Source organism: Rana temporaria, chromosome 1, assembly GCF_905171775.1.
Source record: "Rana temporaria chromosome 1, aRanTem1.1, whole genome shotgun sequence".
Taxonomy (NCBI): Eukaryota; Metazoa; Chordata; class Amphibia; order Anura; family Ranidae; genus Rana; species Rana temporaria.
The window spans coordinates 388,595,515-388,610,919 of NC_053489.1; the positions used below are offsets into that span (position 1 = coordinate 388,595,515).

At 44.1% G+C, this 15,405-nt stretch overlaps 1 protein-coding gene across 1 annotated transcript in view; it reads right to left on the reverse strand.

The window, feature by feature from the left end:
* Window positions 1–15,093, reverse strand: part of PIAS4 (protein inhibitor of activated STAT 4) — a 175,179-nt gene extending 160,086 nt beyond the window's left edge. The window contains exon 1 of the mRNA XM_040322570.1: window positions 14,917–15,093. Coding sequence (XP_040178504.1) covers window positions 14,917–15,078 — 162 coding nt within the window. The 5' untranslated portion in view covers window positions 15,079–15,093. The remainder of the gene's footprint in view (window positions 1–14,916) is intronic.
* Window positions 15,094–15,405: the final 312 nt, after the last annotated feature.

Genomic DNA, 15,405 nt, shown 5'->3' on the forward strand with positions numbered 1-15,405 from the left:
GCGCAAAAACTAAAAACCGCAGAGGTGATCAAATACCACCAAAAGAAAGCTAATTTGTGGGGGGGGGGAAAAAGCCAATTTTGTTTGGGAGCCACGTCGCACGACCGCGCAATTGTCAGTTAAAGCGACGCAGTGCCGAAACGCAAAAAGGGGCAAGGTCCTTAACCTGCATATTGGTCCAGGTCTTAACCGGTTAAAGCACCCCCATCCCTGCACGCTCAGCAAAGAAAACACATACGAAAGTCATGCCCACATATGTAAACGGTGTTCAAATCACAAATGTGAGGTATCGCCACGGTCGTCAGAGCGAGAGCAATAATTCTAGCACTAGACCTTCAACTCTAACCAAATTAGGGCAGAAACAACTAATCGATTAATTGGCCAGTAACATAATGGGGTTAAAAAAATAAAAGAGAAAAAAAAAAAAAAAAAAAACTAAAATTAGCCCTTTATAGTACAAAAAAAAAAAAAAAAAAGCAAATCGCTACTGTAAATATTACAGTCACTGTCCCACGGTAAACGTTTTTTGGCTCTTTTGTACTTTAACCCCATTATGTTACTAAACATCTCTGGCCTGGGTTCACACCTGTTTTTTGGTGCTTTTTTGTAGAAACACCCTACAGTTCATTTACATGTTTTCCTATGGGACACGTTCACATCCATGATTTTTTTTTTCAGCTGCTGCGTATTTGGAAAGGGCAAGGACTTTGTAAACGCAAGTGCTGTCAAGCGATTAAAATTTCTAATCGCGATTAATCGCATTAATGTCATAGTTAACTCACGATTAATCGCGCGATTAAGGAGGTTCACCCTTTAAAACATTTTTTTTTTGGTTTTCTTATAATATTAAATTGTGTTTTTTTATTTTTTTACATTTTGATCACTTTTATTGCTGTCACAAGGAATGTAAACATCCCTTGTGACAGCAATAGGTGGTGACAGGTACTCTTTATGGAGGGATCGGGGTCTAAAAGACCTCCGAGCCCTCCTTTGCACTTCAAAGTATTCAGATCGCCGAAAACGGCGATTCTGAATACTGTGTACTTTTTTAAATCCGGCACCATTGGCAGCCGAGAAACCCGGAAGTGACGTCATGACGCCGCTTCCGTGGTTTCAATGCGGAGACTGAATCAAAGCCGTTTACGGCTTGGTGTCAGTCTCCGCCTGAACACAGAACGTGGCGGATGGAGGATCGGGTCTCCCGGTGGGACGGGAGGCCCGGTCAGAGCGGCAAAAGGCGGCGGGAGGGGGACGGATGTCCCCTCCCGCTCCTCCGGCATAACAACCGAGCGGCTTTTAGCCGCATCGGTTGTTATGTTTGGATAGCCGATCGCCCGCTCTAAACAACGGTACCGGGATGATGCCTGCGGCTGCAGGCATCATCCCGGTATAACCCCCGAACGCATATATGCGTCCCATCGGCGTGAAAGGGTTAAGAGGTACGTGCTGACAAAAAAAAAATGTTTTAAAGACATACATACACACACACACAAAAATACAGCCAAGTATATTCGTGCCAGTTCGAAGTTCACCCAGCGCAAGAGAGGGAAGGGACAAAGACCCACCCTCTCCTTTGCCGGTCCCTCCACCTATACTGGAGTGATCGCACGAGAGGTTAAGTGGCACATAACCGTACTACAGTGGCTTCACAGTAAATTGCACGTTCAAAAACCTCTGCGGTTTTTATTGTTTGCGCTATAAAACAAAGTGCCAATTTTGAAAAAAAAAAAAAAATATATATACTTTTTGCTATAATACATAGCCAGAAAAAAAAAAAAAAAAGTGTATTAGTTTAAGCCGATATACTATTGTTTACCAAAAATAATCAAATGGCGTATATGGATTTGCTTGCACAAAAGTTATCGCGGCTACTTGTGACTATTGTTTTTACCGACAATGGCTACGATCTTTAGCGGGACTGACATTGCAGCAGACAAATTTGACCCCAAATGACACTGTGGACCAGCAACATTACATTGATCAGTGCTATATATAAAAATGCACCGATCAGTGTTAAAAAAACAAAAAAAAACAAAACACACAACACACACACACACACACACACACACACACACACACACACGTGTCACTGGTCCCGATCACTGGGAACAGTAGATCTGTCATGTCATCTGTCAAAATGGGGATCCGCCTTGTTTGTCATTAATAACCGTGCCATAATGCAAAAAAAAAATGGCCTGGTTAGAAAAGGGGGGGGGGGGATGCAAAACCTTCAAGAGCTTAAGTGGCTCAAGAGGACTTAACCACTTAAAGACCACCCACTGTATAAATACGGTGGCAAGGCTGCTCTATTGGGTGAAATGACGTATCTGTACGTCATTTCATGCAATAGTGGGCACGCCCGATGTCGCCAGCCACCTGCGACCGTGGTACAGAGGCAGAACGGGGATCTGCCTATGTAAACAAGGCAGTTCCCCATTCTGACATGGGTCAGAGTTCTGCTGTTTAGTGATCAGGAACAGCAATCTGTGTTGTCCGCATTCTCTGTGTTTTTTTTTAGACGCCATACCTTTTGCGCAAATATACACTTGAGATATTTTTACCAAAAATATATAGAATACATATCGGCCTAAGCTGATGAATAAATTAGTTGTATTTTTTATTTTTGGGGATATGTATTATAGCAGTAGAAGTAGCAAAAAAAAAAAAAAAAAAAGGGGGGTGCAGAGGTGATCAAATACCACCAAAGGAAAGCTGTATTTGTGAGGGGGGGCACACATTCAATTTTAATTGGGTACGCAATTGTCAGTTAAAGCAACAGTGCCCTCTGCAAATATAACTTGCAAATTCAAAAGCAAGCTCACCACTGAAGTAGCAGCAGCTGTGAGCTTGCTTTAAGCCCATGTATACTGTGACATTTAAAAACTATGTTTAGGGACACAGGATTCAGATATAATTGGAGTGTACAAAAGCAGTCCAAATAGAGAGGACAACAGTATCAAAAACATGCAAGACTCTGGAGCTGCCTACAGCTTGAAGCTTTGCGACTTACCTTCAGGTAAGCTTATAATAAAGCTTACCTGCAGGTAAAGAAGTATCTCCTAAACGTGCATCATTTTGGAGATATTCGCTTGCTTGGCAGCTGGTGAAGTCACCGATGCATGCACTTTATAGAACTGCATACTAATGCTGTTTCTTCAGAACTCTGCGCTATGGGCGTTCAGCAAAGTCAGCAAACCTGGAAGGATGACCGGGTGAAGATGGAAGCACTGTCAAAAATCAATTTTTAATCTGTGAAACACAGGTAAAATGGGTGGGTTTATCTGTGCAACACAGGGAAAATGGGGTGGGTTAAGATGAATAAAGTTATTTTTTATGGTGAGGATCAGCTTTAGTGTTTAACACTTTTCATCACTGGAGTCTTCAGTTCCAATGCCCACCAGGACATATGTATAGATTTGCATGTTCTCCTTGTGCTTGAGTTTTCTACCACACTCCATACAGGGTAAAATAATAAAAGTGGCTTAACTGAATGCACCTCAAGAAGATCTTAGCTGTTGTATGTAGCCTGTGCAGAAAGCAGACATTGAGGGGACCCAGCAGACCTTCCCATTACAGGCTGCCTGAAGAAACTACAGGAGTGGTGGATACAAGACCAGTCACCGAAAAAAACTCAAGTGTGACTGGTATTGAGCCACACTGTGCAGGGCCCGCTTTGTCAGTACCCTGCTCTCCCCCATGGGGGGATTGGATGAACACAGACCGTCTGCCCGTGTTCACCCGATCTGCTCTGCAGACGGATGGAAAAATAGGATTTTCCACCATCTGCAGAATCGGAGGTTTGCGGACACCGATGAGATCGGTTGTCAGCGGATGTTCATCCGCTATCTCACAGGGATCAACGCATGTCCCTTTTTCATCTGTTAACAGAAAAAGCGGACATACATTCCACATGTGTGAAAGGGGCCTTACAGGAAGTTCCCACACAGAGGAAAAGTTTTACAGCAATTAGTGCACAGACCTATTTATTTATTTTTTTAACTGCCTGCCGCCGCAGTTATACGGCAGCAGGTCGGCTCCCCTGCGCGAGAGCCCGTAGCTATACGTCGGCTCTCGCGCAGGCCACTAGGGGCGTGTGTCCCCGATTCCCGTGCCCGGCACAATCTCCGCCGGGGACATGCGATCACTCGTTACAGAGCGAGGACCGGGAGCTGTGTGTAAACACACAGCTCCCAGTCCTGTCAGGGAGAGAAGTGCTGATCTTCTGTTCATACAATGTCAGTCCACTCCCCCCCCCCCCTACAGTTAGAACACACCCAGGGAACTTACTAAATCCCTTCCCCTAGTGTTAACCCCTTCACTGCCAGTGGCATTTTTATAGCACTGATCGCTATAAAAAATGCCAATGGTCATAAAAATGTGTCAAAAGTGTCCGCCATAATGTCGCAGTACAGGAAAAAAATAAAATAAAAATTGCTGATTGCCGCCATTACTAGTAAAAAAAAAAAATATAAAATAAAAATGCCATAAAAATACCCCCCCATTTTGTAACCGCTATAACTTTTGCGCAAACCAATCAAACGCTTTTTGCGTGTTTTTTTTTACGAAAAATATGTAGAAGAAGAATACGTATCGGCCTAAACTGAGGAATTTTTTTTTTTTTTTTGGGGGGGGGGGGATATTTATTATAGCAAAAAGTAAAACATTTTTATTTTTTTCAAAATTGGCGCTCTATTTTTGTTTATAGTGCAAAAAATAACTGCGGAGGCGATTAAATACCAACAAAAGAAAGCTCTATTTGTGGGGGGGGGGGGGAAAGCCAATTTTGTTTGGGAGCCACGTCGCACGACCGCGCAATTGTCAGTTAAAGCGACGCAGTGCCGAATCGCAAAAAGTGGCCTGGTCTTTGACCAGCAATATGGTCCGGGGGTTAAGTGGTTAAACATACAGTCCTATTGTAATATGCACTAGTAATGAAGAAATGTGGCCGCTTTATATGGGCAGCGCAGGGGCACCTTCTTTAAGGCATATTCTTGAATCCAGATTACAATGGTTGTAACAGTTGTAAAAATTGAGTCACCTTTTAAATACATGCACCACCAATAAGACCCTCATTTGCCTACAAATTAACCAATAACGTATGCAAGAACCACCAAGACTAAAGCCATTTTGGCCTCGCATTGCATGATAAGCTTTGGGGGAGGGGGGACCAAGTCGGTAAAGGTAAACAGAAGCTTTAAAACAAAAAAAAGCAGCAAACTGCAATGACCAAGTATGCAATCCTCAAAAAAAACAGCGTCTGTTAGGATCTGTGCACCCTTTCCTGTCCACAGGACAAACCGACATGCAATTGCATCTATGCAGCCAGTGCAAATGCATCCACTTCTATGGACTACCTGCACATATTTGAAGGGGGAAGGAGTCAATTTGGGTTGATGGTAGACTAAGGGTTAATGGGGTTAAATGGTCCATTTTTTTTTTTAACTTGTCAGGTTGCCTTAAAACATTAAGTTTAACAAAAAAGCCTGTAAAAAGCATTACACCAGCAATCGGCAGATCACAGGGGCAGAGTCAGGCTCCTGCAGACTGTCAGTGCAGCCGTTTGCTCAAACTGGAAAAAATACCATTGAAGGTCTCATACTGCAGTCTATACACATTGCTTTTCATATCAAACCCTGATGAAGTGGGGTGTTTTTGGACCCGCAATACACATTGGCAACTGTTTCTATTGTCCCCCTACAGGTATAAAGTCATACCTGGGCCATTCAATTCGCATTTTTGTTACCAACATTAACAACTTCCATACAGGGCACTTATACACCCTCCCAGACCAATTTTTAGCTTTCAGCGCTGTTGCACTTTGAATGACAATTGCGCGGTCATGCTACACTGTACCCAAACTAAATTTTAAGAGGTGGAGTCTGAAGTAAAGGTTTGGAAACACACCCCTAAATTTTTGTCATTTTGTTCCCACAATTAGAGCTTTCTTTTGGTGGTATTTGATCACCTCTGGGATTTTTATTTTCTGCAAAAAAAAAAAAAAAAAAAAAAAATTACCAGCTTTTCCTGTTTACATCGTGTTCGGCCACGGCTGATCACGTGGTAAAGAGTTTCCATCGGAAACTATTTACCTAGATCGGTGTTGCGGGGTGTCAGACTATCACCCTGCAACAACGATCGCCCCCGGGGGTACGCAGTGGCTCAATATCCTGAGGACGTCATATGACGTCCAGTCAGGATATTCAAACCACTTTGCCGACGTCTATCTGCAATGGGCGGGCGACAAGTGGTTAACAAAGCAGGCTTTCTGCAGTTGCGCTGTAACTTATTTTGTATGGCCTTTGATCCTGCTGTTATTTTTCAAACTCCTTTAACCGCTTGCCGACCTGCTCACGCAGATATGTCACGATAAAGCCCTGTTCGCCTTTAAGAGCCGCTAGAGGGCACGTGTCCCGCGAGCACGAGAGCCAGCATGGGGATTTGTGTGTGTAAACACAAATCCCTGCTCTGTCAGGAGAGGAGACATTTTTTTTGTTCCTACTAAGTAGGAACAACGATACGTCTCCTCCCCCAGTCAGTCCTATCCCCACAGTTGGAACACATCTAGCCCCTTCCCAACCAGTGACATATACACAGCAATCAGTGCATATTTATAGCACTGATCGCTGTATAAATGTCAAAAAGTGTCCAATTAGTCACAAGTACTTTTTGCTATAATAAATGTGGCCATTTAAAAAAAAAAAAAAAAAAAAAAAAGACCTAGTTAGACTTACCGGTGACGGTATTTCTTAGAGCCTTTCAGGACAATCCTGGAGAGAGCGCAGCTCCGCCTCTTTCAGGAAACACATGTGATCATTTAAAATCCCTCCCCTTCCACCATGGCCTCAGTTATTGTGGTCTCCGACAACTGGAAAACAAAGCACAGAAGAACCACAACAAACCACGATCGACATTTAAAACACTTCTAATCAAATACCTAGGGAGGGAATATATCGGTTGTCCTGAAAGGCTCTTAGAAATACCGTCACCGATAAGTCTAACTAGGCCTTTCTCAAAAAGCCTTTCAGGACAACCCTGGAGAGGATAACCGAGTAACTTACCCTAGGGTGGGACCACTGCCTGCAGTACCTTCCTGCCGGAGGCTTGCTCTGCAGCAGATAGCAAATCTAATCTGTAATGCCGAAGAAAAAAGTTGAGTAGCTGGACCATGTGGCAGCCTTACAAATCTGGTCAGGCGTGGCACCGGCCCTTTCGGCCCAGGAAACTGCTGTTGATTTCGTAGAATGGGCAACAACACCTGACGGAGGCACTTTTCCTTTAGCTTGATAGCTTTACGTAATGGCTTGTCCAAGCCATCTACCTAAAGTACTCTTGGAAGTCTTCTCTCCCTTACGGGGCCCTGAGAATACTATGAACAGGGCGTTCTATTTCCTAAATTCTTTAGTGACTGAAAGGAAATGGAGTAAACATCTTCTCACATTTAGAGTATGGAAGGCTTCCTCTCCTGCGTTAGAAGGCTTTGATGAAAAAGGTAGGAAGAATTATCTCCTGAGACCTATGGAAATTCGAAGAAACTTTTGGTAAAAAGGCTGGATCCGTACGGAGGATTATCCTGTCTGTAAAAAGTGATGCAGTGCGGAATCGCAAAAAGGGGCAAGGTCCTTAAAGCGAAGCTCCATCAAGAAAAAAAAAAAAAAAAAAAAAATTCTGAAATTCTGCAAAAAAAAAAAAAAAAAAAAAAAAAAAAAAATATTCCCCCCCCCCCCCCTTTATTTATGCCTGTTGCTAGGCAGATCGTCCTCATCTGCCACTTCCTGATCCACGGTCCATCTTATTTCTTCTGCTCCTCTGCTGCCTTCTGTGGAATGGGGGAGCGGTGTCCTCTGGGACCTAGTGTGTGCCCCAGGAGACATCCATTCACATTGCGCCGCATTCGCAGTAGGGAATCGGACAGTGAAGCCGCAAGGCTTCACTTCCTGATTCCCTGACCGAGAATGGCGGTGGGCTTCGGCTGCCATCATCGCGGGCACCCTGGACAGGCAAGTCTCCTTAGTAGCTGCTGACTTGATTATGTTTTCTTTTTTAAACCGGACCTCCGCTTTAACTTGCATAATGGTCCGGGTCTTAAGTGGTTAATGATGGCAGTAGGTCGGCAAGCGGTTAAGGAAACAAAGATGAAACATCTTAAAAGGAGGGGTTAGAACCCTTATTGTGTTTTTACTGCCGTTTGTGGCCCTGCCAATGTCATGGTAAATAAAAGTTGTGCATGTATAAATGTGAACCTTCGATTGTATGCTTGAGGGAAAGGACTGACATGAATAAATACAAAATATTCCATTGCCACCAAACCGGTAGAGAGGTAACAAATCTACTGGGACACTGGTTCCATGACAACTGTCTAGGATGGGATTTTCCTTCCATTGGAAAGATATCCTCTCACTTCCAGCTAAAACTTGCCATAAACTATAGAATCTGACTGTACAATCTTATTTAGCCTCATCAAAACTAAGCAATATGGGGGACAAAAACAGATCACCAAGTCAGTATCACCTCAGGCAGGCCCTTGTACTACATAGTTGATGGTAGAGCCAAATTAGATTGTACAATCAGATTAAAGCGTATGGTCAGGCTTAAATCTACCAACTACATATTTAAAGGCCTGCCTGATTGAATGCAAACTGATTGTATAGAGTAGGTAGGTATTCATTACATCATTTTAGTAAATTAAACCAGTTCCATAGTAAAATGATGCCAGCATACTGGCTCTTTATCACTTGACCGGCTCTGTCCAATCACAGCCGGTCACAAGTGTCAACAAACCCGAGCTGTTGCTGGGTTCTCCTCACAAACCAATCCAGTGTGAGGAGGAGAAAGATCGAAACCGAGCTACGGTTTATTACTACTGTGCCCAGATTGCCCACCCCTCCCTAAAAATAAAAAGTACGGTCACCCCCATCTGTGTACCTGTCCTGTGATCCCAGCAGTGCCTGATGTACAGCCTATTAGTCCCTGTCGTGCAGCCCTGTCATACAGCCACTATGTTCAGAAAAGTATAAACTCTTGAAGAGGCATACTAAATGCAAAACTGCCCTAGTACAGTTCTGATTGCAGTTCCGATTCGCAATACGAGACTTAGATAAACTGTATAAAAAAATAAATTAATAAGAGGTTTGCTGAACTTTACATCACAGAACATCTGTGGACGAACCCCTGGTCCATTTCACAGGCCGGCTGGGAATCAAACAGTATATCCCCAGTGAGAGAGCGAGGTACAGATTGAAGCGTGACAAACTCTGTGAAAGCTCTAACGGATATGTGAATGCCTTTTGTGTGTACCAAGGCAAAGACTCCCAGCTCCAGTCCCCTGAGTGTCCAACGTAGATGGGAATAAGCAGGAAAATTGTCTGGGAGTTGGCATTCCCACTTCTCCAAAAAGGAATATCACATTTACAATTACTATACCAGTTTGCCCCTTTTTCACTACGTATACCTGAAGAAAACTTTGGCCTGCGGTACAGCAAGAAAAAAAAAAAAAAAAAAACACAGGAAGGGCTTCCCACAGCGTCTAGTCACCACAAAGGAGGATAAAAAAAATTAAATAAAAAAAAGGAATCGGCAAGCCTGACGAACAAGATAGTGTTGGTCGTGAAGTAGAGGGATAGGAAAGATGTTTACATCCACAATAACACCACAGTGGAACTTCCCAGAAGACGCGGTCCTGTTCAAAAGCTTTGCTGTATCAACAAATACAATAAGTTCATGGGGGGGGGGGGTGGATTTAAACGATCAAATGCTGCAGCTTTATCTTTTAACACGAAAGTCCCTCTTCTGGTACAAAAAAAAAAAAAAAGCTGCAATATACTTCTTCCATTTGGTCATAATGCATACGTCACCTATCAAAAAAATCTACGGAAATACCCAACCCCCTATAAACTTTATTGAAAATATTGTCACTGCCCTGATCAGCAAGGATCCCCCCCAGAAAGCATTCGCTCCGATTGTGTTGGACTGCATGAGCGCCATTTTCCTGACATATATACAATATTCAACCTGTAGAAGGTTTTAAATGTCGCCTATGGAGATTTTAAAGGGTAAAAGTTTGATGCCATTCCATGAACGGGCGCAATTTTGAAGCGTGACATGCTGGGTATTAATTTACTCAGCGTAACAATATCTTTCACAATATTAAAAAAAAAAAAAAAAAAAAAAAAAAAAAAAATTGGGCCAACTTTATTGCTGTCTTATTTATGCGATCGTGGGGGGGGGGGGGGGGGGTTTGCGCATGGAGACAGGTTACCCCAGCTGTGCCGCGCCAGGTTGCCAATTCTAGTCGCAATTGTGACCTGGCACCCGGGTTTGTCAAGCCCTTTTCTAATAGGCTGCCATTGCCTCAACCAACCTAGTGCCTCAACTGACCCTGGCCTGTTTATCGACTATGCATTTACCTGCTGTCTGCATTGTTCATCCACCATGTTTCTGCCTTCCACGTGAACTGACCCTAGAGCATCGTCTATGCCTCTGCCTACCATCCATTTCTGCCTTTTACCTGCACTGACCTCGGCCTGTTGACCATGATTTTGCATGCCCCTTGGTTTTCTCTTTGTTTTGCAATTCCCAGAACAGGGTCTAGTTGTCCGGAGACTTAAAAGCGATTTGGGCGGGAGAAGCCTCTAACCCTGTCCCCATTCTTTCCTGACCAGGGCCCTAAACTTGATGGTCCTGCCTGCTGCCTGGAGCAATACTTTAGCTGTGTTGACAATAAGGCCCCTTTCACACTGGGGCGGGAGGCACGGTGGGGGTATAGCGTCGCTAAAAATAGCAGTGCTATACCGTCGGATTTTCCGTGGGATTCGGCCGATAGCGGTGCGGTACTAACCCCCGCTAGCGGGCGATAAGGGGTTAATACCGCCCGCAATGCGCCTCTGCAGAGGCGCATTGCGGGCGGTATTGCCGCGGTTTACCTTTGTTTTAAATGGGAAGGAGCGGTATACACGCCGCTCCTCTCACCGCTCCAAAGATGCTGCTGGCAGGAGATTTTTTTTCTCTCCCGCAAGCGCATTGCCTCAGTGTGAAAGCCCTCGGGCTTTCACATTGAGTATGCAGTGCAGGAGTTTTTCAGGCGCTATTTTTAGAGCGCTGTACCACCTGAAAAAACTCCTCAGTGTGAAAGGGGTCAAACTCTACCTGCACTGACCCAGGACTTTTCATGGACAAAGTGTGTTGCCTAGACTCATTATGGGCATAATTAAAAAGCTATGCAAATAGCGGAGGGAAACCGTAGATGTCAGATTTGTGCCTCGCTGTTGCGGGTTTGGTGTGCTGAAGGTCAGGTTTTGTCTGTTGCAGGGCAGGTGGCAACACAATCACAACCCACCCTACAACAGTGAGGCACGAGCTGACATCTATGGTCTCCTTCCGCTGTTTGTATAGCTTTTAATTATGCCCGTCAAAAAAATGCCTTCTACAATGTGCGCATGCGCGATGGCAACATCACGCCTGCTGATCGGGAAATCAGCTGGAGTGGCCTTCCATACTGCACAGGCACTTTGACAGAACACCGAGAATTTACCCCGAGCACTATATTAAAAAAAGACTGCAAACAGGCAGATACATTCATTTCATAGCATCAATGTCCACAACAGGTTTCCCCCTTGCATCTGTGTGCCCAACAGACAAAGTACACTGAAGAGGTCACTTTGACTCCTCTTGTCAGCACACTGAGGGTGCAGTGGAGAGTTGGCTTAAAGGGTTTGTAACCCTAGATTATGCTTTGCTGCCAGCCCCCCCTATTTTAAGCTGCCATCATGCACTGTATAAAAGCGTTTGTTAGGATCATGAACTCTAAATACCTTTTCGTGAAGTATCGGTCATGCAACTCCCCGACACTCTGACCACTAAAGCTCGCCGCCTCCTGTTGTAGCCCTGGATCAGAATAGCAGAGTGGCCAGGAGTCACATGACCGTCATCAATATATCTATATCTATATCTATATATATCTAACCACTATAGCTCTGAAAGGATTTACCCCCTTAACCGCTTCAACCCCGGAGGATTTTACCCCCTTCCTGACCAGAGCAGGTCTTACAATTTGGCACTGCGTCGCTTTAACAGACAATTGTGATGCTGTACCCAAACAAATGTGTGTCCTTTTTTACCCCCATAGAGCTTTCTTTTGGTGGTATTTGATCACATCTGCGGTTTATTTTTTGCGCTATAAACAAAACAGCGACAATTTTGAAAAAAAAAACTATATCTTAATTTTTGCTATAATAAAAATATATATTTTCCCTCAGTTTAGACTGATAAGTATTTTACATATTTTTGGAAAAAGAATATTGATTGGTTTGTGAAAAAGTTATAGCGCTCACAAAATAGGGGACAGAATTATGGCATTTTTTTTTTTTTTTTTTACTAGTAATGGCCGCGATCAGCAATTTTTATGGCAGACAGATTGGACACTTGACACATTTTTGGGACCACTGACAATTTTACAGCGATCAGTGCCTTAAAAATAATGCACCGATTACCGTAAAAAAATGTCACTAGCAGGAAAGGGGTTAACTGTGTTCCCTGTCTGTGTTCTAACTGAAGGGGGGATGGGACTGACAAGGGGATGCGACAGATCGCTGTTCATACTTTCAATGAAAGGAATTCATGGACAGCCGCACACCAAAATGAACCTAAAAAGGTAGCCTTTATTGGTGTAAAAAGGATAAAAAAGCACTACAAAACACAGCACAGCAAGCAGTGGGGTAAAAAACTGACACGTTTCGCACAATCAGTGCTTAGTCATAGCTATGACTAAGCACTGGTTGTGCGAAACACGTCAGCTTTTTTACCCCACTGCTTTCTGTGTAGTGCTTTTTATCCTTTTTACACCAATAAAGGCTACCCTTTTAGGTTCATTTTGGTGTGCGGCTGTCCATGAATTCCTTTCATTTTTTGCCTTGTGCATTGCCAGCACCCACGGTATTTTAGGAGGACATTGATTGCTTATTGCATTTGCCTGGAGCAGTTTCTTTCTTCACTGGTCATACTTTGTAAGAACACACGATCAGTCATTTCTCCTCTGAAAGAACCGGGATCTGTGCATTTACACACACAGATCCCGGTTCTCGCTGTGTCACGAGCAATCGCGGGTGCCCAGCGGTCATCGCACCTGCCGGGCACTCGCATCAGCTCCAGTGGCGGGCAGACTTTTGGTGGTATTTGACCTGTGTTTTTTTTTTTTGCTAAAAAATAAAATTAAAAATATGCACTGATCAACATAATTTACACTGGCAAGAAGGTGGTTAACACTAGGGGGTTATTAAGGGGTTAAATGTGTTCTGTGTGGGGGGATGGGCTCACTGGGACAACACAGGGGGTTATTTACAAAAGGCAAATACACTTTGCACTGCAAGTGAAGTGGCTGTAGAGCCAAGTTTGACATGCAAAGAAAACAACATTTTAGCTTGCACACAAATGGATGATAAAATCAGCAGAGCATTTCCTCATTGCAAATCTCCTTCCTCTCAGAACTACAGGGACTGCATTTTCCAGTGCACTCGTTGCACAAAGTGGATTTGCCTTAAGCAAATCAACCCCAGAGTTTGCTGTTCCTGATCACTAGGAACAGCAGATCTCAATGTTGTGCGCTGTCAGAACAGGGATCTGCCTCTCTGTACAGCGATTGTGGGTGGCCACCGGACCCACGAGCGCGTGCCCACAGTATCTCTTGCATGAAACTACATACAGGCACCCACAATAGAGCCACCCTGCTGCAGTAGATGTGCGGTCTTAGGCCCCTTTCACACTGGGGTGGGAGGTGTGGAGATATACCGACAGAATTGCAGCGGTATTCAGCCGCTAGTGGTGCAGTTTTAACCCCCGCTAGCGGCCGAAAAAGGGGTTAATACCGCCAGCAATGTGCCTTGCAAGGCGCATTGTCGGCAGTATAGCCGCGGTGTCCCATTGTTTTCAATGGGAAGGAGCGGTGGAGGAGCAGTAAACACACTGCTCCTCTCACCGCTCCAAAGATGCTGCTAGCAGGACTTCTGGAGCGATCCCGCCAGCACATCGCCTCTAGCTTTCACACTGAGACTGCAGGGCAGGAGTTTATCAGGCGCTATTTTTAGCGCTAAAACACCTGAAAAACTCTTCAGTGTGAAAAGGGTCTAAATTATTAAATCTGCTAGTCCCCCAGACTGACAAAGCCGCTGTGCTCATTCCTCCAGAGTTGTCTCACTAATATTAGGTGCGTTACTGGCCAGATCACGAGGTGAAAACAAAAGCCTAAGAAAGCTGACACAGCCACCTAATGGATTGGTAAGTTGCAATTGTTTACAGGAAAGTTTTTGAATTTGTGGACATCCCAGAACCATAAAGTTGTGTGAATTTTAATACCTTCTTAGCACACCAGACAAAACAAAAATCTTGGTGCTCATACATAATCACTATGTAGAAAGACAAAAAAAAAAAAAAAACGGGGGGGGAACGGGGGTGTCACATGCCGCAAAGGCTAAAGGCTCATTGCACTTGTATTGTACATAAAACTGTCAACTCAACGGGAAGTTCATATGCCTCATCCAAACTCCTACATAAAGAAAACAAAAAGTAATCAATGCATTATTTATTATGGAAACTGGATAAGACCTTTACCTTCTCACCCTAAATCTGAGAGGAGAGAACTGATAATCACCAACGGACAAATCACATAAATACTCAGTAAAAAAAATAAGTAAAAGAAACCTAAGACTCGTAGTGACTCCTAACAAAATGTATGAGAAACTTCCAGAACATCTTACTGAAACATGGACAATTGAAGCCTGGTAATGACTGGCGATAAAGGCGTAAGTGGTGCCGCACTACATTAAAAAAAAAAAAAGCCTTCTGGAAAAATAGAAGTGTGCAATAACTATTGAAACACAAAGTAAAATGTGCTCTAGCTTGCATCACCCCACTCTTTCCCGGTCTCACCTTCGCTTCCACTAGCTCTGCCGCCATCTTGGACTCCAGCGACCCCGGCGCCGCTCGACGACGGTCCACGTGATCTGGTTTCTTCATTACGCACCAATCAGCATCGCTCCCATGATGAGCCAGCCCACGACCACGGCACGCCTTCGAACGCAGAAGCATCATCGCCTTTCCTCCATACAGTTATAGGCGTGGTTGTATAAGTACAACCTACTCTGCTGTTTATGACGTGCAGGCGTTCGAAAAATGCAACGTCATGACGTCGAGGCTTCCGTCCGAAGATTGCGTCCAATAATTCGGAGTGACTCACGAGAAGAGACGGTCTTCTCTTCTTAAAGCAAAAGTTACATAATGCCTCACTTCTAGCGTAGGCCATTTTTGTGTAGCCAGCAGAACATTGCCTAGGCCCGTTGTGTAACACTTCTTGCTTTGTAGGGACAGATTATTATTATTATACAGGATTTATATAGCTCCAACAGTTTGTCCAGCGAT